Raw genomic sequence first — 26,641 nt, 5'->3', positions numbered from 1 at the left:
ATCTAGCTCATTTAATTTCCCAATCCTTGTCCTATACCCATCATTTCCTGTTCTCTCTTAACTATTCCTATCAATAGGCGCAAAACAAATGGTTGTTGTTGTTTAATAAATAATAATAATATATATATTTTTTAATTTTGGTCTTTTTGGCACCTATTATAGGAATAGATAAGAGAGGAAATTAATAATATTCTACTTTGTGTGTGGTTTGATGATGGATAGAAAAAAAATCTGATGGAAGGGTTGAAAGCTGTACATTTGTTTATAAATATCAATATTTTTCCACCTTTTTTACTTTATAATACCATTTCTAAAGAGAAAAAAGAATTGTAGTCATTTAAAGTATTGTTTATACCTAAAGCCCATTCTAGATATAACATTAGATGTGTCATTATGATTGCTTAGCCCAGTCTGAAATCAGTTTCATTATTACATAGCCATTATATATCTCCAACCTGTTAACATGGATATATATATATATATATATATATATATATATATATATATTGTTACGATTTCCTGGTTGATCTAGGGGAGGAAAGCAACAGCAAAAATTGGATGGTGGTGAAATGAATGTGCAATAGCATGAAGCCACCCCGTCTCCAGACCCAGAGTTGTTTCACAATAACCACATAATTATCTCATGAAAGAAAAATAGTTTTTATTTTAAAAAAATATATATAAAAAAAAGAGGGGTATCAGATTCAGAAGGGGGTATTGCCAAAACAACAAACATAATCAATCTAACTCCTTATTAACCAAACTACCTAAACTAAAAGAAAAGAATACAAGAGTACAGCAAAATAAGCTAACTCCCTTACTAACATAAACAGGAGAAAAATTCAAATCCAAAATAAATGGCATTGGGCCCTCCTCCCTACTAACCCCACAAATAAAGAAATAAACGATTAACTAGCAAATTTCATATAAACTAAGAGAAAAACAGATTAATTAACCATACAATAAATAATCATTAAAGTTAACTCACTTCTGCATTTTAAGTCTCAATCATAGTGTGATCAAAAAGAGACTAATGAGAGAAAACTACTTCAATAAGTAGAACACAACATGAGGTAGAGATACACTATCAACTACTGGCTTCAACAGAACATCGGGTCTGGGGTTGAAGATGAGACCTCAAAGCTGCTGCACACAGTCAAGCCACCACCAACACGGCTCTGATGATGGTTGCAGTTTAAATTCTCTCCTTCCCCTCCCAGCAGGGCATTGATTATTTGCATCAGATGGAAACCATTTCTCCTACGAAGAGAGACGGGGATAGAGAGAGAAACAGCACAGCTTGGGCACACACAAACAAAACCTTACGGCTCTGGACGTAACACCCCCGCCATCAAAGACCATAACCGCCCACTGGTTATAAGTCAACGTACTAAGTCACTAATCATCAAAACACTTTAACTGTCTAAGGAATGAGTTCTGGACAGGGCATCGGCAATGATGTTGTAGATTCCTGTCTTGTGCCGAATGTCAAGATGGTATTCCTGCACAATTAAAGACCACCGCATTAAACGTTGATTAGTGTTAGACATGCAAGTTAAGAACACCAATGGATTATGGTCTGTATAAACCAAAATGGGGCTATCACTTCCACCCAGATAAACTTCAAAATTCTGAAGGGCTAGTAACAGAGCTAGAGCTTCCTTCTCAATTACACTGTAATTTCGCTGACACTTAGTGAATTTTTTTGAGAAAAAAGATACAGGATGGTCAATTCCTGCGCCATCCTCCTGCATCAGGACTGCCCCGGCTCCTGCAGCGCTGGCATCAACCTGTAGTTTGAAAGGCCGTGAGAAATTAGGAGCAGAGAGAGCAGGTGCAGTACAGAGGAGATCTTTTGCAGCATTGAATGCATCCATGCACTCTGGAGTCCACACAAACTTCCTGGATGCACTCAAAAGATCAGTGAGAGGAGAAACAATAGCAGCAAAATTCTTGCAAAAGCTGCTATAGTAGCCACTCATTCCTAAAAAACGGCGCAACTCACGTTTATTAGTGGGCTTGGGAAACTCAACAATGGCAGCTGTCTTGGCTTCTACAGGTCTAACTTGTCCTTGGCCAACACATTTACCAAGATGGGTAACTGTTGCTTTAGCCAAATTCAGAGTCAGAGATGCCCTACTCAACCGTTCAAAAACAACATTTAACTTTTCAAGGTGTTCCTCCCAAGTGTTAGAATATATTACAACATCATCCAAATATACCTCAGCATCGGTCACTTCTGACAAAACTCTGTTCATTAGCCGCTGGAACGTAGCTGGTGCATTTCGCATGCCGAAAGCCATGACCGAGTACTGTAGGAAAGATTCAGGTGTGACAAATACAGATATTTCAGAGGCACGAGAAGTTAGCGGGACCTGCCAGAACCCTTTTAGTAGATCTAACTTAGTAACATAATGAGCAGCACCAACTTTGTCAACACAATCTTCCATTCTTGGAAGAGGAAAAAAGTCTGGTTTGGTCACAGCATTAACTTTATGATAGTCAGTGCAGAATCTGAATGTAGAGTCAGACTTTGGCACTAGAATACATGGTGAACTCCATGGACTTTGACTACGAGTTGCAAATCCATGCTCTAACAAATATGTTACCTTATGGCAGCCCATAGAACCGATTGCAGGAAAGTTGTAATGGTTTGACATTCTGATAGAGGACAGTCCCAACATTAAATACACCAATTTTGGTCATTCCATCTAGCGCCACCACCTGTCCAAATTTTCACTCATATTTTGCTAATAACTTTTGAACCATGAGGCCAATCAACAAAGTTAGATTCCTGAGCTCATGACGATTCGACTGCACCCTATGACGTCATTTTCCGTCATAAAAATATGGCCGCCATTTTGAATTTTCCGAAAAAGCTACTTTTTCGAACTCGTCCTAGACGGTTTGTCCGATTTGCACGAAAATTAAACCAGGTCATCTTCAGGCAATGGTGACAAAAAGTTATGGAATTCAAATTGATTCGTCAAACCGTTTTCGATAAACGCACAAACAAATTTTACGTAGCGCTTGCAAAAACAGTCGTAAGTCGTAAGGCAAAATTTTGATAGTATGGGGTAGTAAAATCCAATCAAAGTCATGTGTCAGTCATTTTTTACGTGTTTTTTCATATAAATGTCTATAACTCCGAAGCGAATTGAGATATTTTCACCAAAATTGACACACATATGTACGGGCTCACTCTGAGGACACATAAAAAAATGGTGGGACTGAGCCTCTTGGTGGCGCTATAATAGAACAAAACATGAAAATCCCTATTGAATTCAATACAGTTTTGTGAAATAAAATGCTATACTAAACAAATGCATTGGTGTAATATTACGAAACTCAGAACATGCCATCAGCACCATCCCCTGAAGGTACCCAAAATATTTTGAGACAGCGCCACCTTTAGGTCAAAAGTTATAACAAAATTTTCAAAACTGCTAATAAGTTTTGAATAAATCGGCCTATTGTAAAGCAATACTGGTCTTAATAGATTCCTTGGGTCAAGCCGAGAACATAGATACCAAGTTTACCTTATTTGGCCAAACTTCCTGTCCACCATCTTGATTTTCATTCAGTATCTACTTTTTCGAACTCCTACACCGTTTGTCCGATTTTCACCAAAATCGAATCGTATCATCTTCAGACTTCGTGTCAATTGACAAAACCGTTTTCGTATAGCGCTGCAGCAAAGTTGAGGCATGATGCCAAAAGGACTATTCTATTTATCTCTGCAATGCCTTGACATTTTGACACCAAACTTTGTATGTCATTGTTACTTCTCTCTGACCACATCACATCAGTTTTGTAACTGCGCCATCTATTGGTCGAAAGTGATAATCCATTAAATCATATTTTTAATTACTGTTTATATGATTTTTCAGCCATTTCGCCTAAAATCCTCTTTAAATGTCTTTAATTGCTCATTGTTGCAGTTGGTCTGACACTTTCAGACATGTTGGCATGTCTTGTCGTCTTATTCTGCTTGGCCCCGATAATTGCTGCTTGCAGCTATATTTCTATATGGATGTTGCTTAATGGGCTGGCTAACTCCTTCATCAATGTCGTGACACAGCAAGGTAGTCTGGGAAGGAACATCAGAGAACAGGCCAGAATAGTTAACAATTAAGTTACTAACTGCTTTACTCTGTTCTTCTGTTAAGTGGAAGAGATAGGATTGCAGATCACCCAGAATAACTGAATTCTGCAAGCGGGCACACAAAGTTTGAGCATCTTTTGCTATCAGTCCGTCCTCCTCCACACATTCAGTAGATATAAAAACTGCTGCAGACACGGGTTTAACAAGAACATCTGAGTTTGCATTTCTTGTGATATATGCCTTCAACATGTTTACATGACACACTCTGCTCTTACGTCGCTTCTCTCAATGATGTATGGGCCAGAGAACCTAGCTTGCAAGGCTGTTCCAGGCACAGGAAGTAGGGCCAGAACAGATTCACTTGGCTGAAACTCACGCCTCACACTTTTGTGGTCAAAACGAGTTTTCATCTTCGCTTGAGACTCCACCAGATGAGTCCGAGCTAACTGACAAGCTTGGTGAAGACGTTCCCTGAAAGAAGTCACATACTCAAGTACAGATATAGGTGCAGAAGTCTGTGAAAGCAACTGTTCACTCAGTAACCTTAATGGGCCTCTCACGGTATGGCCAAACACCAATTCTGCAGGGCTGAATCCGAGTGACTCCTGAACACTTTCTCTTATTGCAAACATCATTAAAGGTAGACCTTCCACCCAATCTCTGCCAGTCTCTGTGCAAAATCTTCGGAGCATAGCTTTAAGAGTCTGGTGAAACCTCTCCAATGCACCCTGAGACTCTGGATGGTATGCACTCGCCAATTGATGTTTAACTCCCAATTCACTCAGCATCTGTGTAAACACTTTTGATGTGAAATTAGAACCATGGTCAGATTGAATAACCTTAGGCAAACCAAAGAGAGAACAGAAGCGAATTATCTCTTTAACCACTGATTTAGCTTTTATCGTGCGGAGAGGAATTGCTTCTGGATAGCGAGTCGCAGTGCACATGATGGTTAAGATATATTGATTCCCAGATTTAGATTTAGGTAAGGGATCTACACAATCTACAAGCAGCCGTTCAAATGGTTTGTGAAGGACAGGAATTTAGAGGAGCTACCGGGATGGTCTGGTTTGGCTTCCCCACTAACTGGCATGTATGACATGAGCGGACAAATGTAGAAACTGCAGACTTCAAACCAGGCCAAAAAAAGCATCTGCTGATTCGATGGAATGTTTCCGTTACTCCTAAATGTCCTGCTAGAACATTCTCATGAGCTAACTCTAGTACATGGTGTCGATAATCAGTGGGTAATACAATCTGGTGAACCTCTTGCCACTTTGCATCACAATGCAAAGGTTTCCACTTACGCATCAGAATTCCATCTTCCCAAAAATATGCTATTCTAGCTTTAGGTACTTGAGTGAAGTCTACTACAGCATCTCTACAAGCAGCCAGGAAAGGATCAGTAATCTGTGCAGCAGCTAACTCCACCTTACCTATTTTTAATGTGATTTTCGATAACACAGTGGATTCAATGTTTTCTAACTCACCCTTAGATTTAACTTTTGCTACCCTCTCCATATCCTCAGGTTGAGAAAACAGCACATTATCTGAAAGATCTGAAACATCTCCAAACTTCAGTGACTGAGCTCGTGTTACAGCACAGGCAGGAAATACAGATCTATACTGAGTCGCAAGCTCAGACACTTCAGTAGCAACAGGTTCATGAACAACAATAGGACTAGGAAAGACTTTGCCACCTGCAAGATCATTTCCTAGAATGAAACCAACCCCATCTACCGGTAACTGTGAACATACACCCAGCATCACTAAACCAGTAACCAGTTCTGACTTCAAATACACTTGATGAAGAGGAACATTGACACAAACCATTCCAAAACCACGAACTAACACATCAGTACCCGTATAAGATTCAGCAGAAAAAGGAAGCATCTCTTCTAAAATAAAAGACTGCGCAGCAGTCCCTTAGAATCCTTAACTGTCTTTCCTCTGACTCAGATGAAAGAGAGAGTACCAGTACAAATAAATGGCTGATAAGTGGTAGCATTCACATCATATGCTTTTGGAACCGATTGCATGAGCGCTACACTTTTGGACTTGGAAGCAGCATTTTTTTTTGCTTCCACGCTTTACATTCTGAAATTAAGTGATTGGGGTCAAGGCAAAAAAAACATGCTCGCCTGTCACTTGCACGTTTAGGACTCGATTTACGTCGTGAACTATGGTCTTGACCGGTGTTGGTATTACGACTAGGTGGTCGGAAAACTTCAAAGCTCCCCCCATGGAAGGCTGACTTTTGTTCAATCGAGTTCGGGAAAACACATTTCGATGCGTTAATACAAATTCATCGACTGCAATAGCAGCATCAGCTAGAGCCTGCACTTTTTGTTCGTTAAGATATACAACAACGTTTTCTGGCGCACACGTTTTAAAGTCATCCAGCAGGATGAACTCCTGAAGCTGCTCAAAGGTTGTGATCCCAGTGGAAAGACACCACTTATCAAATAGTGTTTTCTTCTCTCTGGCAAATTCGACATATGTCTGTCTGGCTGATTTCACATGCGATCGAAATTTCTGACGATACGCCTCAGGCACTAATTCATATGCTCTCAAAACCGCCGTCTTAACTACATCGTAATCGAGAGCTTGCTCAATTGGCAATGCAGCTGAGACCTCTTGCGCCTTCCCTACAGAGTTACTTTGCAAAAGTAGAACCCACATGTCTTTAGGCCATCGCAGCTTAGCAGCTATCCGCTCAGAATCAGAAACTGCAGTCTCCACCACAGCATCGGACTCTACCCCAACGATACCCTCCTCATCTGGTGGTACTAGAACGCCAGTTTTAACTAGCTTTCCAAATAACTCCTCCTTGATTACCTGTTTACTCACTTCTTTTGGAATATTAATATGAAAGAAATCTGCTATTTCAATTAAATCTTTTTTTTCTGCAATGATTATATGCTTCCCAAGAAGGATATAATGTGAACGAAATTAGATCAAATTCCATATCCTACACCTAGACTACTCCTCCCTCATCAAAAGTGAATCAGCCAGACAAACAAATGTGAGAAATGCAAAAAGAATGAACCCACTTACCTCAAATAGTTGTCACACACAAAGTAGACCAATTTTCAATCCCGGACGAGCCCCCATTTACTGTTACGATTTCCTGGTTGATCTAGGGGAGGAAAGCAACAGCAAAAAATGGATGGTGGTGAAATGAATGTGCAACAGCATGAAGCCACCCCGTCTCCAGACCCAGAGTTGTTTCACAATAACCACATAATTATCTCATGAAAGAAAAATAGTTTTTATTTACAAATTAGGCAAAAAAAAAAGAAGAGGGGTATCAGATTCAGAAGGGGTATTGCCAAAACAACAAACATAATCAATCTAACTCCTTATAATCATAATCAATCTAAAACCTTACGGCTCTGGACGTAACTATATATATATATATATATATATATATATATATATGTATGTATGTATGTATGTATGTATATATATATATATATATATATATATATATATATATATATATATATATATATATATATATATGTGTATGTATATGTATGTGTATATGTGTATATTTGTATATATATATATATGCATATATAAATGTGTGTATATATATATATATATATATATATATGTATATGTGTATATATATATATATATATATATGTATATATATATATATATGCATATATATATATATATGCATATATATATATATATATATATATATATATATATATATATATATATATATATATATATATATATGCATATGTATATGTGTGTGTGAATCTATCTATGTGTGTGTGTGTGTGTGAGAGAAAGTATGCATGTGTGTGTGTATGTGCGAATGAATGTGCGAATGAATGTGCGAATGAATGTGCGAATGAATGTGCGAATGTATGTGTGTGTGTGTGTGTGTGTGTGTGTGTGTGCGCATATCAATTCTAATGTGAACTACCACAAACACTCTTAAAAACATTCTGTAGCAGGGTGTAATAAGTTGTTGCTGTAAATCACCAAGACCAGACAGAATTAGGACCGACTCAGGTCAGGGCTGATTCTGTTTTAAAGCTCTGTCTGAAACCAAACCCCCACCAGGTGGACCATATATTTAAACAGGGCCTTAATCAATTAGTGTGTTGCTATTGTTGCTGTGTCATTGATTAATTCTGGTAATAAACAGTGGGGCCCTCTCTCTGCTCTGGTGAGGGGGCGCTTGCATGGAGAGGAGGCTCTGATTTGATTTGTATTAATTGTGGAGCGGCTGGCAGTACGGCTGGACCCCATATGTTTCGGGGATGCGGATCCCCGGAGCCCAGAGTCCCGGTGACTCAGGGCTGAGGCCAGGTGCAGCTGCTTGGTGTGAAATGAAGGGAGACAATACAATTAGCCGTGCATAATCGAGAGGTTTCGTGCGAACTCCGCCTGCGGAGGATTGGCCCTGTTTCACAAACACCCCAACCATTCAGCATCTTGCCTTTTTCTCCCTTTAATTTTTGTCTTTTCACCATGTTGTTTAGATAATGAAGTGGTAACAGTGATCAATCAAGGCCAGGGTGGCGCTTCTTTGACACCTTAGCCCCAGGGCACAATTCAAAAGGCAGGCTGCAGTGACACTTCGTACAACTGTTGAAAACTTGGCTTGACATCGTGTTTACTCGTACATTGATTTCGGCAGCTTGTAAAACAAATTACAGCTTTATTTTAGACAGTTCAATGCACAATACGGATTCCTGTGTAAGCTACTTGATACACATGCTGTCTGCTGTAATGTGTCCATACTTCAGGTCAAAGCCAAACACTGCGTGGTGGTCGTCAGTGGTCACGTGGTGACTGAAGGAGTGCTGTTGTTTGGTAAAGCTGACCTCTACATATGTGAGGGCTTCACGTTGACCTCCACGGGAGATGTGTGCTGTAGAATCCATCATCAGACCAAGTAAAAGCAACTGTTTTCTTTCAGCACATACATACATACATACATACATACATACATACATACACTACCATTCAAAAGTTTGGGGTTGGTAAGTAAAGTAAAAACAGTAATATTGTAAAATAATCGAACATAACCCTTTTCTATTATATAATCTAATTTATTTCTGTGTTAGCAAAACTGAATATTCAGCAGCCATTTCTCCAGTCTTCAGTGTCACATGATCTTAATCATTTTAATATGCTGATTTATTTATGCTGATCTATTTTAAAAATGGTTGTGCTGCTTAATACTTTTGTGTGAATCATAATAATAAAAAAATCAGTATTCTTTGATGAGTGTACAGTTTAAAAGAACACAATTTATATATGTATAAATCATAAATCGTGTCTTTCACTTTGTATCAATTGAATGCATCCTTGCTGAATCAAAGTATTCATTTTAAAAAAGACTTTGAATGGTATATGATTATGTGATAATTCATTCTTTTAGTATTAAAGCATGATAAATGAGAAGGTTAACATTCATTTTACTGAGATAGAGATTATTTTTGTTTATAGATACAACAGTATCTTAAATTTTCTGTACTTATTATAGTGTGAGAGACTCATATATTTGCAACATGATGAATAAAGAAAAAAACTCAGTGAGCCCGAGCTGCAAACGCTGGTTGTATGATGACATCAAAGAGGCCAATTTCATGCGCTTTCTGCTTGAGGTGAGATTCACAGAGCCCATAGTTATTTCTGTTGTTATTTATTTTAAAGCCCAAATCCTGTACCTTTGTTACTGAATTACATATGTATAGTAGTTGGTCTTAGAATGCATGCCTGTGTTGTCCAGTGCAGTTATTAGCCATTATGTTTTTGTTGTTTGTAAATGTTTTTTTGGTTTTCTTTTTCTCGATGATGCTTTAGGACAACGCTCTGGAAATATTCTTAAAAAATGGCACTTCGGTGTTCCTGGTATTCTTCAACAATGACCACATCAATGCATATAAGAGGTAAAGCGAGATAGTGCTTGTGTTTTAGGCAGGTAAAGAACTGTGTGTGAGGTGACACAATAAATTGATTTTCTCTCTTTCTCTTTGTCCTGCTTTCCAGGCTATGCTCTGTGGTCTCCTCATTAAAGGGAAGGGGAGAGACTGTACTTAATGTGAGGTGAGTGTCAAAAGCATCTACCAGATCTTGCAGACAGCTGCCACTTCAGTTGGAGAGACTGTGATGCTTTTATATTGAAACAGAGTTTTGTGGTTTCAAAGTTTCCAGAAAAGACATTCTCATATGTGTGCGGTTAAATATTGACAGGAAGACTCTCAATCCCCTCAACAATATCCGGGCATTACACGGAAACTACAATTACTGCATCTTCAGCACTTGCTACCAATTAAAACAGCCTCAGTAACTTTTCGAAGTCATAAGCTGCCAATAGTCACGATTTTATAGTTTTTAATTGTCTGCAAGGGAGCCATAAGCTTTCTACCTATTTGATATTTCAGATGTTGTTTTGTTTCAGATTTCATTCCTTAACTCACCGTTTCAATTTCTGCTCAATTTAGTTTTATTATGTTTAGTTCCCCTGACTTTTTGACATGATGAAGAGGGAATGGACTTAATATCAGTACCATTTCCTCAAAGCCACAGTTTTTTTCTTACAGTGGGAAATGTACAGTAATTTGATGCATTTTTATTTTTTTTACTGAGACTGTACAGATTACAGATCAAAGGACCCCTTGATGGATAGAGAGATGGAGCATATTGTGAAAAACATTTCTACTAATGACAATTAATGTATTTACATATTTAATTAATGATGAATGATGTACAAATTCATATATTGGTACATAACATTTTAATTCTATTTAATTTGACAATGAAACAGCTTGCTGAACCTTCTAAACTTAGCTTCGTTTGAAGTTAAATTTGTCGTAGTTTAGTTTGACGCACTTTTTTTTATTTTCCACACAAATGAGTTTGAGATCAAACCATAATTGGTGGACCCCCCTTGCAAAACCTGCAGTTTATTCAATAACATTTCAGGAGTAGATTCAAATGTTAAAACAGTCATTATGTAATAAGATTATTAATAAAAGACAATCTATTGGTGTCTCCAGCAGGTCTGTCATGTTCTCTGTGAAAACTTGGAGGTGAGGTAGTAGTCTTTTGCCGCCAATTTTCTTGAATACCTCGAGCTACCGAGTTTGGCGAGATCAGCCCTGAAAAATTAATCTTCCTTTGCGACCTTTTCCTTCTGCTCCTCCCTTGACAAGGATTGCACAAATCTCCTTCTCTCAACAAATACAGACTTCCGGTCATCCTTACAGACTCAGAGTCTTTGCCGTCTTGTTGTGTGTAGGCCACAGGATTGCGTTTGGTGTTTAACTTGGTCAGGTTGGGCAGCAAGTGGATGCATTCAGGTACCTGTGTTAGCAAGTTATCAAAAAGTCCCAGCTCTGTCAGGTTTGTCAGGAAAGCCAAGGTGGGCGGGAGAGCGTTTAGACGATTCATTCCCAAGTTGAGAACCTGGAGGTTTCTCAGATTTCCTATTTGAGACGACAAGCCAGCAGAGTCAAGGTTGTTGTTACAGAGGTTGAGGTGGACTAGAGATCCCAGGAGTCCGATGCTTTCAGGCAGTTGTTCGATTTGGTTGCTGTGAAGGTCTAACCAACGCAGTCCAGTCAGCTGGCTAATGAATTCTGGGATTGTTTTCAACTGGTTCCGGCTCAGGTCAAGTTCCTCTATGTTTCTTAACTTTAGGAGGCATTTGGGAAATGTGGCGATGCCTACGTTGCTCAGATCAAGTCGTAGTTTGCCATCTGGAGTTACTCTGAGAGCATTTTTAGCCATTTTCAATGTTATCTTCGTACCTTTGGCTCCACTTGCTCTCTTCCCTTTAGCCATGGAGCTGTAAAGACACAGATTAATGGTTAAACGCTTCTGAAGCATCAATTTGATTAAGTCATGTAATTATTATCTCAGGACCTCGTAGCTTTAAACATGTATGACTTAATGACGGGACAGTTTAGTTGTTTGCATTGGGAAAGAGGTATCATGTATGCCTGCAGGCAGTATCGGGGGGCGAGGAGGTGTCGGGCCGTTTGGGGAATGAGAGGGGTGTAAATGTTTACAACCCCGATTCACTCACCCAACTCACCCTAAAGGGAAAATTTAGGATAATGTCGTTCTCTAATTAAGGCTAATACCAGATAACAGTGGGTACGGCGAGCGCCCAAAAGATTTTCTGGAAAAAGCTGTTTGTGTTCCATCTGATTGATCCAGGGCGGCGCTAGCAGTCCGTGTGACTGTGTGAAGAGAGTCAAATCAGTACTTTGATAAATGACACTGGTAAGAGATTTAAACTCGCTCTCTTCATATCTTTCCATTAAAAAGGAGGAGTGTCTGCATTGTAAGCCCTTTGGCGACTCATTAATCACATTGGTAGATGGGCTAATACGGTTCATCCTGTTTCTATTAGACCTTTTGTTTTTGAATCCATTGCATCCGAGAGGTGCAATTACAGAGAGCTGACCATCGACGTGATCCATCTTCATGTTGTTTGTGATTCGCTGATTCTGAACCCTCCAAACGGATAGAAAATTGGATGGTGTTGCTGTTTTCGTGACATATGGAATATAATAGATGCCACAACTACATGGTTTAAGACCAGATATCATTTGTAACCAAAATATAGGCTACTTTCTAATTGATGAATATGCTTTTGAAAACTAACAATTGTTTAGTAAGTCTTTTAGAGTATTCAAAATTCTACCAAATCAACATTAATATATTTTTTGTATTGTTTTGAATGTTGTACCAATGATATAACGTACTTACTTAAATAAAACAGATAAGAGTGAGTAGTCAGACACTTTCTCATTTGTAATTTTTGTTGTTTTACACTACTGTATGATCCAAATTGTTAATATGAAATGCCTATTTTTTGTAATAGAAAAAATACATAAACACTGTGATAGAATTAAGCTTCAGTGTCTAACTTTTCTAGTTACGCCACTAGTTGTACCTAGTAACAGTCAGTGGGCACATTTTCTAAGCATATTTTTATAGGTTTATCATTAACCATAAGACGTTTTGTCATTTGTGAGACTTTAAAAAACAAATTCTCTGTGCATAAACAAGCTTCACAAGAATTTCAGAGAGTCTAAAAGGATTAAAGGTAAAAGGGTAACGCAAAAGTCTGTAAAAAACGTAATTTTTGTCTCAACCAGCTATTGTTACCCAGGATTAATTTCATCCCCTTTCTGGTGTTAAGGAAGACTTAAATACGTTTTTTCTTACTCACGGTTTTTAAATGAGGTCCACAACTGAATTGCTTGAGAATCAGGGGAGGATCTTCAGACTGTAGTCCAAAAAGAAGCTTTGTCCTGTTTAACTTTTGTTACCAAGCAACACTTGCGTGGGGTGCCAAGAGTTTTATTGTCCTGTGACCAGAGCGCACACAAAAGAAAGGCGAGAAAGAAGTGTTGTGTGTATGTGTACACTCCCTCAGATTACTTTTCCAGAATGTTCTTTGAAGTCCGGGACGTTAATAGTTTCACCCATTAACCACTATTGAACTGTACTTTCTTTCTTTCTTTCTTTCTTTCTTTCTTTCTTTCTTTCTTTCTTTCTTTCTTTCTTTCTTTCTTTCTTTCTTTCTTTCTTTCTTTCTTTCATTTACATATGGGAATAAATGGTGATAAATGCAAACCAGTTTCAATAGTCGTGGTGTCCGATCATCAGCATGTATGCATGTCAAAACAGCTTTGATTTTGCATGTTTGGGTTGCTTGTTGTAAGAGCCACTCTTCGTAATCTTGTAATTCAGTAATACGTGTGCAGGTGCAGCCAAACTATCAAGGTAACATGTTACTGTGTGTTTACAGACATTTTCGAAAACCTATAGATGGCACTATTTACTCCTTTAAAGGAGGGAAGGACATGACTGAAAAAAATCTCAACCCTTGTTTCCACAAGAATGTACATGTTTCTATTGCCCCTTGTCTGGTGAAAGATGTACCTCAGTTTAAAACCATAAGCTCTTTCTAATCCTTAACCTGTTGCTGTGCAACTATAGTAGACTTGGTTCAGATGACTAGTTCTAAATCCACCTTATTCAAGGCACTGTTAAGAATTAAAAGAAAACAGCTCTGTTTGCATTACATGTCAGGTGTCATCGCAATAGGTCAAATAAAATGTGTTTTTTTTTTTTTTTTTTTTTTAAGATAGATGTCAAATTCTTCACAATAAAATATTTGAATAATATTTGTCTTTAAATACTTCTTTGCTGTGTTCATACAGACGGACGGCAGCGGTTGAGAAGATGGCCCTAATAAAATGGCAGGTTGGAGTCTTCAGTTACTTTTACCATTATTAACCATTATCAATTGTGATATACATCCTGCAAATTGATTGAATGCAGTAATAGAAACATAAGCTCTCTGCAAATGTGATTTTACAAATGTGTTTTGTTTTATTTTCTTCTGTTTTGACACTATTTAGAGGGGAGAAATAAGTAACTTTGAATACCTTATGCATCTAAACACGCTTGCTGGACGGACATACAACGACTTGATGCAATATCCTGTTTTTCCGTGGATCATTGCTGATTATGAATCAGAGGTAAAGTTAACATGCATGCGAACTTGAAACTTTTGAATTTTAAGGACTTGATGCTGAAAATTCTTGTTTGTTTGACGATTAGACTCTGGATCTGTCCTGTCCTGCTACATTCAGAGATCTGTCCAAACCAATGGGAGCTCAAACTGAGAAGAGAAAAGCGAAGTTCATTCAGAGATTCCTTGAAGTGGAAAATAATGATGGTAAACAATATTTTTTATATGCACCTGTTTTATATGCAACTATTCTGTAACTGAGACCTTTTGCTCATAGTTTTGTCAGTTTCACCTGCAGATATTTCACCTGTCCATGTTTTTTTGTTTGTTTTCTTTCTTTGAAACATAAAGACAGGGCTGTTTTTCAGAAAAAAAGCTTTTGGGGCTGCAGGACTGGATTAAATGATCAAATAAATGCTTTTATGTTACTAATGAATATCATGATTACAGGTGATCTGTCGGCTCAGTGTCATTACTGCACACACTATTCCTCAGCCATCATTGTGGCCTCATACCTGGTGAGGATGGAGCCTTTCTCCCAGACCTTCATCCAGCTGCAGGTAAATAGAACTTCTCACCTGTGTGACCAGACTCAAATATATCACACTACTGTTGTTACAGGGCATACAGAAAAAATAAATAATATGTGTTGGCCTCTTCTTTATCAAATGAAGGACAAAACATGTCTGCATGACAGAACTTCTCCTATAAAATTCAATTTTTCTAAATTGAAGTTACTTGATGAAACAAGCTTTATTGTTTTTGGGCTTGGGTGCGCTTTTTCTTTTTTTCTTTCCAAAACTGAATTAGGGTATGATTTTAATATGTATGCAAATAAATAAATTATTTTGCATCACTTGCTTGCAAAACCGCATTTAGATTTTAAAGAATATCTCATTTATACACATGGAACCAATTGATTAAAATAAAATGTCATGCATATTTGATAGCCGGTGTAATGTAATGCAAACATTAAGATAACACTTTGCAATGATATTTGCTTAACTTGAGCAGCTTTCCTCCGTACAGTAATATTCATAATCATATTTGTGCCACTAACAGTATATTACTTTCATTCAATTAGGGCATTTGCTTTTCCTGCAAATTACATAACTTCTCCAGAGATTTTCATCAGGACATATAACCTCCCCTGAAAAATAAAAAGCCTGAATCAATTGCTTGAAAATGTCTAGAATCTAAGCGGTTGTTCCTTGACTATGATTCATATACACACATGGGGCCATTTTAGTGTTCTCGACTAGCTGGCGGGGGAGCTCCCAGCCTTATGCATTAAACAAACACATATGATGGCATGTCTTTTTTCATCCTTAATAATTTCCCTTGCTCTGAATCCTTTTCATTGTGCCACTTTGATTTCAAATAACATTAGAAAAGTGCTCCCTTCCTTGAGTTTCAAATTTTGTTTTATTTTTTTATAAAAAAAAATTGCAGGGTGGAGCGTTTGACGTCCCAGAACGGATGTTCCACAGCATTCAGAACGAGTGGGAATCTGCATCTAAGGACAATATGAGTGATGTCAGGGAGCTCATTCCAGAATTTTTCTACCTCCCAGACTTTCTTGTCAACTCAAACCAATTTGACTTTGGTAAGATATCAGTATTAGCTCAACAATCAAATGGAAATACAGGGGTTTTTTTTCTCTATGATTTGAGTCAAAGAGGCTTTTTTATATATTTAATTTTTAATTACCCGTTTCATAAGTCTGTAAATGTGTGTATTGATAATATAGGTTGCATGCAGGACGGGACGTTTTTAGATGATGTGGTTTTGCCACCATGGGCCAAAGGAGACCCACAGGAGTACATCAGAGTACACAGAGAGGTCAGTTTCTCTGGTCAAGGCTGTCTTAAAAAAGGGCCTGTTTTGTGGACCACAAGCATCATAATATCTAATTCTAGTTTAAAGCCTGCTATACTTACTCTTAGGCTATACATAAGGCAACGAAGGTCAGTGCAATCAGAGCACATACCAAGTTTCATGAAACAAGCATGGGGTTAAACGGTATCAGTGTCACTGCACCATTCATATCCAGCTAAACTTAGCAATAGTTAAATCATTTTTGTAGCTGCTTTATTTTTTGCCTTTCCTGAGATAATAAGCACTTGTTGAGTTCATCAAGGAAGCCCCATTACTCTGTTTAACGCCATTGTAATTAGAAGATAACAGGCCCAATTCAGCGCAAGTACAATATCTGCACTCTCCTATAACTCCATTACAGAAGCCTGCTGGTTATTGGAATGAATGCTTTCTTTCTCACTACGTTATGCCTGCAGGCATATAAGGGCCAGGCTTTATCAGTTCCCAATCTACAGAGCAATATTTGTATCATTTCCAGATAGTATAAAATGAGCTATTCTGTCCGCTCGCCTTCCTTCATATGCAAATGAAGGGCAATATAGGGATCTTCCACAATTTAGTGCTTGTGACTTAGAGCTGCTTTGATTATACTTGTTATTTTAAATGATTTTTTTTTTTTTGTGTGCTTTTGTGTATATGCTTATGTTATGTTTGGGCTCTTTAACCAATTCTAAAATAAGTTATTTTTCCAATATTTTTTCAAAATATAAGTATTAACATGGAATAGGAATACAAACTTTTGGAATATAATTTTTAGATCAGATTGTTCGAACTGTAATCAGTCGCCCGGATGGAATAATATCTTTTTAAAATGCATTATTGTGCAATCTCTTTGACCTGAAATGTGTAAGCTTTTCCGCCTGCACTGCTACAGAAATAAAGGTTACGGCATCACTGATAGTGTTTTAGACCCATCCAGATCTGCTGACTGACTGAGTTTGCACTCTCTGCAGGCTCTTGAGAGCGATTACGTGAGTGCACGCCTGCATCTTTGGATTGATCTGATCTTCGGCTACAGACAGCAGGGTTCGCCCGCAGTAGAGGCCGTCAACACCTTTCACCCGTACTTCTACACTGACAAACACGATAGAGCGAGCATGAAGGATCCTGTCGTGAAAAGTACTGTCCTTGGGTATATCAACAACTTTGGCCAAATGCCAAAACAGGTACGCCAGTTGAACAGTTATAAGGAACCTCTATTCCTCTCATTTTTATTTTGGTTGTAAATACAGAATGTAATTTTGAAGCACTTTTCACAGCAATATATACTAGAGATGCATAGATATTATATTTCTGGCCAATACTGAAAAGCCCATAATTATTTCATGTTATGGCTGATATGTTTTGACTAAATAAATTTAAAATAAAACAAAAATGTTAATTTAAAATTGTTTTTATTTAACTGGTATAAGTGAATTTAGGCATCACAACATTATAATCAGGGCTTAACATTAACACTTGCCGACCTGCCAAATGCGGGTGGCTTTCAGCAGTGGTGTGTAATACATACATTTTTCAATTGTAGTCTTTTAAAAAGGCATCTGAAATAAGTGCATTATAGTATAGATTTTTCGATACATATCGATACTAAAATATCTGAAATGCTTTCAATACTCATTTTCCGCAGAATAGATACACGCTACTAGCTGCGCTTTCTCGCTCTCTCATCTTTCCTACAGCGAGTTGACACAAACATGCCTCCCCTCGCTCCATCGTTTTACTCAGGATGAATATTGTTGTTGTTACAGGGCTTGAATTTCAGCATGGGATTTTATGCTCACACCCAAAGTGTGTGCACATAAAGCCACCTCTCAGTACTAAATGTAGCTATTTTTCACTGTTTATTGCGCTTAAACGGTCAAATACACAAAAAATAACGTCAAAATACCGGTCTTGACGAAAATCACGTAAACTCAGTTGTTATGTATTAACCCTCAGACGGTCTTCGTTTTCCAGTCACATGCTGGGCCTTCCCGGTCAGAAGTGACCGGAGGCCTAAAAATGAAACTTCCTCCATCCCAGTAAAACCAATGCAATTTATTTTTGTTCTATAATATTTATTCTTTTTAATTTAGTATTTTGAGATCATTTTATTGAATTTATTAATATTTATGCAATATTTATGGTCTATTTTTGCCATTGAAAATAATTAAAAAATTTATATAAATATATGTATTTAAAAAAAAAAAAAAATTATACAGTATTTTAGTTTAATATAGAGTCTAGGCCTTCAAAAAAAAAATGTTTGAAGCAGATTAGCACCATCTGGTGAGAGTATGGAGGAAAAGCGTAGGAGCAGGGTGTAACCACTAGATGGCATCTACAGTTCTCTATGGAGAGGCATGTGAATTCCCCAGCTGTTTATGGACACATTTACTTTTTTTTTGTACAGAATTTGTAACAAAAAATGCAATTCATTCAATTATAACACTTTTTGTAAAATAATATTACATTTTTTTATTTCTTTTATTTTTTTATATATTTTTTTCAATTTCCCACAGGTATTTTCTATGGGGGACATTTTTGACCGAAGACCACAAGTGTGACTATTTTTTTTACGACCACTTAGCATGCTCGAATCATGACCTCAATTTTTTTGTGTGTGCACATACCTATTGCCATAAAAGTCACCGAGTTTCGTAACATTCCAATGAAACTGTGATTTTTAAAAATTCAAAATAGATTTTTTGTAATCAAAATTTATTGGTGTTTATGTGTATAAAAGTGTGTGTGTATGTGTGTGTGTGTGGGTGGGTGTGTCTTTTTTGTATTCTTGATGTTGTAGAGTGTCACCCCTTTACAGCGGTGTACTTTTTTTTAGGATTGAGGCCGATTTGTAGATTGTACACACAAAAATTCGGAGAACTATTTTTTTTTTGTCAATTTCCCATTCATTTCCTATGGGTCGGTCATTTCTGACCGAAGACCAAAATCGTCACTATTTTTTTTACGACCACTTAGCATGCTCGGATCATGACCTCAATTTTTTTTTGTATTCACATACCTAATGCCACAAAAGTAACCAAGTTTCATAACATTCCGATGAAGCTGTGATTTTTAGAAATTCAAAACAGAAAATTTATCGGTCAGAAATGACCGAGGACCGTCTGAGGGTTAAGTGAACGTAAACCGTTAAGAAAGAAAACGCATGTGTAACAGTAAAATGGATCCATGCGTCAGGTCTTAAAGTGACAGCAGCCTAATATACCTGCTGCCAAATTATGAGATAATATTGAAAATATTTATATGGCAGTTTTTCCTCATGGTAGTGATGTCAAAATTGTGGCCAGTGACAATGCTGAGTGCACTAGTTACTTTGGAAAAACAAAAAAAGTTAATGTCAAGCCCTGATTATAATGTACAGTATGAAATAGATATTCATTTTGAGATTTGCTAAATATCACATTTAACAGTGTTATTAAATTATTACTATTTAAAAAAAAAAAAATTAACTAATTGAGCATTAGATGACACCAAAGATAATCTAAAGTATGGGAAATGCACAATTAAATATCCAATATCAACAGATAAAAGAAAATCTCCAATAAAGGCCAATAACCAATATAGTTCCAAAATATCATGCCTAATATGTTGGAAACAATTCCAACAGTTTAACCCTTCTGTGTTGAAAAATATTGAAAAATGAGCAGTCTATTTTAATTGCTTTTAAAACACTCATTATGCTATATTATCATCAAATATAGGATTCAGTCTTTTTAAATCTTCTAACTTGTTTTCTTTTAATTAGAACAGGTTTTGTATTTATTGTTGGAACTAATTAATCGCAGGCCTCATTGATCTGAGCTTGCACTGTGTGACTAAAAATCAGTTCAAGGCAAAGACATTAACTAGCATTTTTGAGGAAAAGAACATTTTTCTTTAATGAGATGATTTATTGTGGTACTGCATGTTAAATGCCATACTGAAAGAAGTTTTATGCTTGCAGCTCTTCACAAAACCACACCCTAGCCGCACATCTTACAAGGGTCCTGCTGCGAAAGAGCCATCGGTATCCAGTCAGATAACCCCCTTTTTCTATAAACTGGACAAGCTCAAGCCCTCCACCCAGGCAATAAAAGGTACACTGCCTGCTTAAAATGAACATTCTCAGCTCTGTGGTCGAGACCCCCCATTTAATCATTCATAGTCACCTTGTTATTTTATTCCATTCCTCAATTATTTTTTACAAGATGGGGCCACGTCTACAGGGAGCAATAGGAGCCGCGAGGCAGAAGATGCTGGCTAGACTTTTCACAGGCTAATTTTCTCAGTCGTAGCTCAGCTCGGCTCCATTCAGCTCCTGCTATTTGTTAGGCCGCTCTTGATGATACAGCCACTGAGGCTTATTTAATAATCTGAATATCCCAAAAGGATCTCTCTTAGAAAATTAGATGATTCTCTTTCGCTGTGTTTCCATCTCTCTCGCTCTGTTGTCTCTCACTCAATATCTTGTTCTCATATCAGGCGTTACTTTATCATACTGATCAGTAAATCCAACAAGGAAAGATTTAAAGGGCATCTTGAGACAGATTTGCAATCGATTGTCTCATGCTTCATTATGGTTTCTGTTGCTGTTCTACTGTCAGTGAGCGAGGAGATTTACTGTGTCCTCGGATACAGTATGTAGGTCATTTGAAAGTAGAATACTCCTTCCTCTTGACCACATGTATTTTTTTTTTTTTTTTTTACTTTTATCCTTAACCTGAGACATCGTTCCAAATTAAATAAAAAGTCCCAAATGCCTGATTCAAAAATTCGAGATAGATTGATACAATAACAGTCTAAAAAGGTGGCTGACAAAAAACATGGTCATTTCAACATCCAGATTTTTGTGTAAATATTGCATCTATACAACTTACACACCACTTTTATTAGTTAATAATAACCTTTTATTGTAATAGCAAGTTTTCCAATATTTTTAGTCTTCATTTAGTGTTTTGATTTTATTTAAATAGTTTTCATGAAATATTACTTTTAACAATAGTTTTGTGACAAATTAAAGTACAAATAAAATTAGTTAAAAAAAATTGAAAGAAATGAATAGTTTTATTCAGCAAGTCTGCATTAATTTGATCAAAATATTTCTATTCCATATAAATGCTGTGCTTTTGAACTTTCTATTCATTAAAGAATACAACATTGACAATAATAAGAAATGTTTCTTGAGCACCAAATCAGCATATTAGAATGATTTCTGAAGGATCATGTGACACTGAAGATATATATATATATATATATATACTTATTAAAACATTTTGCAGTATGTTGATGAAGCTGATATTTCCTGTTGTTTCTCTTCTTAGAGCTCTCGCTGGGGCCTGTTGGTCAAATAGTGTGTAGAGAGAAGGATGTATTGGTCGTGGAAAAAAACAAACTTCTCATCCCTCCACATTGGAACACAAACTTCTGCTGGGGATCTTGTGACCAGACCTGCTCTTTTGGGAGCTACACAGCCGAAAAGGTTTGCTTTTATAGTTTCTCTAGATCCATAAATAAATCAAAGTGACGGCCCTGCTTGTAATGTTTTCCTATTGTGTAACTGAATTATTGTTTATGATTTAACAAGGTTTGATAGCTTTATTGCCTGTGCTGCAGAGCTTTGCCGTGTTTGAGAGCCTGTCGGACTGGGGAGAGGCTGTGTGTGCTGCCTGTCCCAACCACAGCACCATCATCACGGCCGGGACCAGCACTGTAGTGTGTGTGTGGGACGTCTCCATTAGCAAGGACAAACTCAAACACATGAGACTCAAACAGGTCATTAAGAGCCATGCTCACGTTTAGGTGTCACAAAGCAGTTTTGTGATGTTTTTTTCATTTTTAAAAAATAAATGTTCTGTTGTTTTCCATCCTAGGTCTTGTACGGTCACACAGACACTGTGACATGTCTGGTAGCATCAGAAGCGCATAGCGTGATTATTAGCGGCTCTCTTGACCAGACCTGCATCCTGTGGGACCTGGAGGACCTCAGCTACATCACGCAGTTACCAGAACATTCCTCTGCCGTGTCTGCCCTGGCTATTAATGACCTGACCGTGAGTACCCTCCAGCAAAAACATACGTCAGCCTGAGGTCAGCCTGCATTTTACCTCCCAAATCTCTCTCCATCCATCTCACTCCCGCACATTTAATTTGGTTAGGGCCATTCGGCTCGTGTTGCGTCTGGATGACACATTTATACCGGCTCATTTGCACTCGCAGAGTGGTTTCTGCAACTCCCTTCAGCCAGCTGTGTGAAGGAAAGGGTGGGCACATCCTTCCCTTCAGACCTGCTTTAACGCTTAAACCCCGTTACACAGTGTGAAATGTACCCCCTACTAAAAACACAAGAGACAAGTATTGATGCATGATTCCAAAACAGCAAATTGAAAGTATTTAAGATCATTTAACCATGTGTAATTATTTCTTCATACATTTTAAGATCATTTAACCATGTGTTATTTTTTTCTTCATACATTTTAAATGTCCAAATAGGTTTTTGGGCCACTGTAAATTTCATAGTTGTGTGCCTTAAATGAATTAAATGCCTTTTAAATTTAAATAAAATGACTTGTAGCACACAGGATGCAGAATTGCAATTTTGATGTAAATAGCATTTAAATTAATTTAAATTTAAATAAATTCATGTAACTGTCATTTTTAACTAGAAAAACAACATGTGTCAAGACAAGCTTTGAAGGTTGGCTTGTTTGAAAGTTTAAAATATAGTTTAGAGTTTGTAAGATTTAAAAAAAAAATTGAAAGAAGTTTCTTATGTTCACCAAGGCTGTGTTTTTCTATCAAAACTATGGTAAAAACTAATATTGTGGAAATATTGGAATTGTTTTCTATTTTAATACATTTTAAAATAAATTATTTATTCCTGTGATGGCAAAGCTGAATTTTCAGCATCATTACTCCAGCCTTCAGTGTCACATGATCCTTCAGAAATCATTATAATATGCTGGTTTTATGCTCAAGAAACATTTATTATTATGGTTGAACATAATTGTGCTGCTTAATAATTTTGTGAAAACCATGATTTTCAGGATTTAAAAAAAAATCGCAACAATGTAAAAGTCCTTACTGTCACTTTTGATTAATTTAATACATCCTTGGCGAATAAAAGTATTAATTTATTTTAAAACCCCCTAAACTTTGGAACAGAAGTGTAGATGGATATATAGATTATTGCCTGATATGTGCATCATTAATGGCCTTTCTGTCTCTCTCAGGGTGAGATTGCATCATGTGCCGGGGCCCATTTGTACCTGTGGACCATGAAGGGGCAGCTGCTGGCATCCGTAAACCCTTCCTGTTGGCCTGAAGGAAACATTCTGTGCTGCTGTTTCACACAGAAGTACGAGTGGGACTCTCGCAACGTGATCATCACCGGCAGCGCAGATGGCATCGTCCGGGTACGGGCAGATCCTCAGAACGGGCCTTTTCAATGCTCCTCCGAAGGCTCTGACTGAAAGATGATGGGGCGTAGCGAACTTTATAATGAGAGCGTTTAAATGAGAAGTCTTCTCCAAAGACTACACCTTTGTGTTTAAGCAATAAATCTTTCCTGTAGTGTTTCCTGCTTAATAGTCAGGTAATATAGCTGAAAAAATATTAAAATATGGTAACTGGGATATTGAAATGGGACTCACAGGCTTGGCTGAGAAGTCCCACTGAAGCATTAATAGTTACATGTGCTCAGTTTAGATGAGGTAAGAGCAGTTATTAAATCAAAATGCTTCTTAAATTAGGCATCAATTGGAGCCTGGACCTGCGACATCAATGGCCAGCAGATTTGATTTATGAATATAGCTTCAGTTGCATTCGATTGTTTCCCCTCTTTTTTTCATTAACCGTGTGGTTCTGTTCCAGATATGGAAGACTGAATATACTAGAGTACAATTACCTGGACACGAGGAGTGCTCGGTGTCTCAAGGGCATGTTTTGTCGTCAGCTCCTGAGGAAGCAGGTAACACTAATACACTTCACCTTAAGTGCAGAATTGAACAAGAGCGTGAATATGCGCTTTTGCTCTCGCCTCTGGCCATAGGAGCGATATAACGCACAAGCTTCCTTAATGGCCAGCATGAAATAACAGGATATATTGGAAAGCAATGTACTTTGTGACGTCACAAGAATCGTTATTTTCTAATACACAAGTAATGTTTGAAATTAAATAGCCAGACCAAATACTAGACATCCTTCAAAAACGCCGTAAAAATCGGATTACGTGTGTTCTTAAGTGCGATAGTACAGACACTCAGCCGGAGGTTCGGTTTTGAGCGATCCGCAAGAAAAGTTCATAATGATCTACTGTTTTGTGCGACGCATTAGGGCTAGCTGCGAGGAATTATGGGGCAAAGTTATTAAACATACAGCCTGTAAACACTGATGAGCAATTTTGCTGATGTAGGCATGCAATTTAGAAAGCAATAATAACCAAATCCAATTTGGTACACATTGGTTACAGCACAGCGTCAGCGCGTGTAAGTATCAACACGTTTAAATTAAATTGGGGGAACTCGTAACAGTGAAGGCTTTATATTAGATGTATTTCTCTCAATTTAGCAACATGCTGACCATAAATAATCTCTGTCTCATATCTCACTCTTGCTTTTGCTTTTCTTAGACAGCAGCTCGTGGAAGTGGGAAAGACACCTGGTGCTCTGCCGAGAGTTGAACCGCAACCAGGCCGTCTCTCGGCGACGCTGCAAAAATAACCCTGCGATCACGGCTCTGGGCATATCCAGGTATTGACGAAAGGCCGGTCTCTCGGTCCAAAATGTGGTCTGAAAGCTCTCCTTTTTGAAATGATTCAGTGCAGGATTAAAGTCAACATTCTTCTGAAGATATCTTTTGAATGTGATTTCAGAACGCATGGCACGCTGCTGGTAGGTGATGCCTGGGGCAGGGTGTACAGCTGGTCCTGCGAGAGCTAGGATCAATCAATCCTCCGTCAGTCAGTAACTGCAGCTGAATGCCAGAGGAGAGTCCAGCTTAAGAGCTGCCTACGTATGCACTTTGCTCTCACCACTTCCAGCAGGACTGCTGACTTCAGGAGACCCACTCTGGGTCTGGTGAATTACAGGGATGACGCATTCTTTCTTGAACTGGGTGAGGCTCGCTGGCCAGGGCCGGAAACACAACACTGCTTATTTAAGAAATGAAAGATGATGCCATTTAAAAAAAAATAAAAAATTAGGCCCATTTGGTGTATCGGTTTTATTGTATGGTAGCTCTCTTTCTCTCGCTGGACTCTCAGAAAGCCAAAGTAATGTTTATTTTATAAACACCGGTATGCTGCAGTTTCAAAGCCATTCGCTTGTGTGCCATTTCATATTTTTGCTTGAAATTACACTGGTGGACATACTGAATGGATATGTGTACTTTGTAAAGCAGCAGTTATTGATAGGGCTGAATCAACCCCTCTTCAGCCAATTAGAGTCAGAGTTTCCATTGGCGATGTGCCCCGGGTTCCCGTCATAGAGGGTGCGGATGTGTAAAGCTGCATTTACACGCATTCCATGATGTGGGGAATTCTGAAATAAATGCCACAAAATGATGGCATATAGGAAACAAGTGATATGCTGTTTTATCTGTGTAAAGGATTATTATTGCTAACCATAGACTGTATAGTTGCTAACACTTTCCATTTTTATATATTTTTTTAAAACCTTTGAATAATTAGGTGTTCAATAAACATTTCTTATTAATGTTGGAAACAGTTGTGCTGCTTAATATGTTTCTGAAAATTGTGATACATTTTATTTAAAATTCTGTGATTAATAGAATGTATGAACGAACAGAATTTGACTTTTGATCAATTTTGATAAATAAAAATCATCAGGTTTACAATGTAGAATATATCTATTTAACCCACTAATGCATATTTAATCTGATTAATTTCTCAGATGTCTTCAAACGCATAAAGTGTAAATGTGTAACATCATCTGCTAAAGATGCCAGGAATATTAATGAATCTTATGATTTGAATAGCATCATTTAGTCATGACCTTGAATGACGCTTCTGTTTGCTTGCAGCCACGATTAATAATAGCCTGTATTTTCTGACATCCTTAATGAATGAGCGAGCATGTTTATTATATAGGAATGCTAGCGAATATAAGCTTTCTGTGAATTGTCCGTTT

The 26,641-nt window shown here is 37.6% G+C and overlaps 2 protein-coding genes across 3 annotated transcripts in view; one reads left to right on the top strand and one right to left on the bottom strand.

The window, feature by feature from the left end:
• wdfy4 (WDFY family member 4) overlaps positions 1-26,215 on the top strand; it is a 57,236-nt gene extending 31,021 nt beyond the window's left edge. For both annotated transcript variants that reach the window (XM_084092811.1, XM_084092810.1), the window contains exons 44-62: positions 8,881-9,029; positions 9,624-9,744; positions 9,944-10,029; positions 10,130-10,186; positions 14,323-14,365; positions 14,524-14,643; positions 14,726-14,843; positions 15,087-15,196; positions 16,089-16,242; positions 16,387-16,478; positions 17,468-17,680; positions 20,461-20,593; positions 21,818-21,975; positions 22,110-22,268; positions 22,367-22,546; positions 23,726-23,908; positions 24,366-24,462; positions 25,123-25,243; positions 25,366-26,215. In XM_084092811.1, the coding sequence (XP_083948937.1) occupies positions 8,881-9,029; positions 9,624-9,744; positions 9,944-10,029; positions 10,130-10,186; positions 14,323-14,365; positions 14,524-14,643; positions 14,726-14,843; positions 15,087-15,196; positions 16,089-16,242; positions 16,387-16,478; positions 17,468-17,680; positions 20,461-20,593; positions 21,818-21,975; positions 22,110-22,268; positions 22,367-22,546; positions 23,726-23,908; positions 24,366-24,462; positions 25,123-25,243; positions 25,366-25,432 (2,361 nt within the window). In that variant the 3' untranslated portion in view covers positions 25,433-26,215. The remainder of the gene's footprint in view (positions 1-8,880; positions 9,030-9,623; positions 9,745-9,943; positions 10,030-10,129; positions 10,187-14,322; positions 14,366-14,523; positions 14,644-14,725; positions 14,844-15,086; positions 15,197-16,088; positions 16,243-16,386; positions 16,479-17,467; positions 17,681-20,460; positions 20,594-21,817; positions 21,976-22,109; positions 22,269-22,366; positions 22,547-23,725; positions 23,909-24,365; positions 24,463-25,122; positions 25,244-25,365) is intronic.
• On the bottom strand, positions 10,964-12,096 carry lrrc18a (leucine rich repeat containing 18a). Its single transcript, XM_084092812.1, has one exon. It carries the CDS (start codon positions 11,969-11,971, stop codon positions 11,093-11,095), a length of 879 nt encoding a protein of 292 aa, XP_083948938.1. The 5' UTR covers positions 11,972-12,096; the 3' UTR covers positions 10,964-11,092.
• Positions 26,216-26,641: the final 426 nt, after the last annotated feature.

The sequence above is a fragment of the Abramis brama genome (assembly GCF_963993115.1).
Source record: "Abramis brama genome assembly, chromosome: 19".
Classification (NCBI taxonomy): domain Eukaryota; kingdom Metazoa; phylum Chordata; class Actinopteri; order Cypriniformes; family Leuciscidae; genus Abramis; species Abramis brama.
This window is presented reverse-complemented; position numbering and strand designations above follow the sequence as displayed.

Coding starts and splice junctions, on each gene's coding strand:
- lrrc18a (XM_084092812.1), bottom strand. CDS start 11,971: ATGCTTCAGAAGCGTTTAACCATTAATCTGTGTCTTTACAGCTCCATG.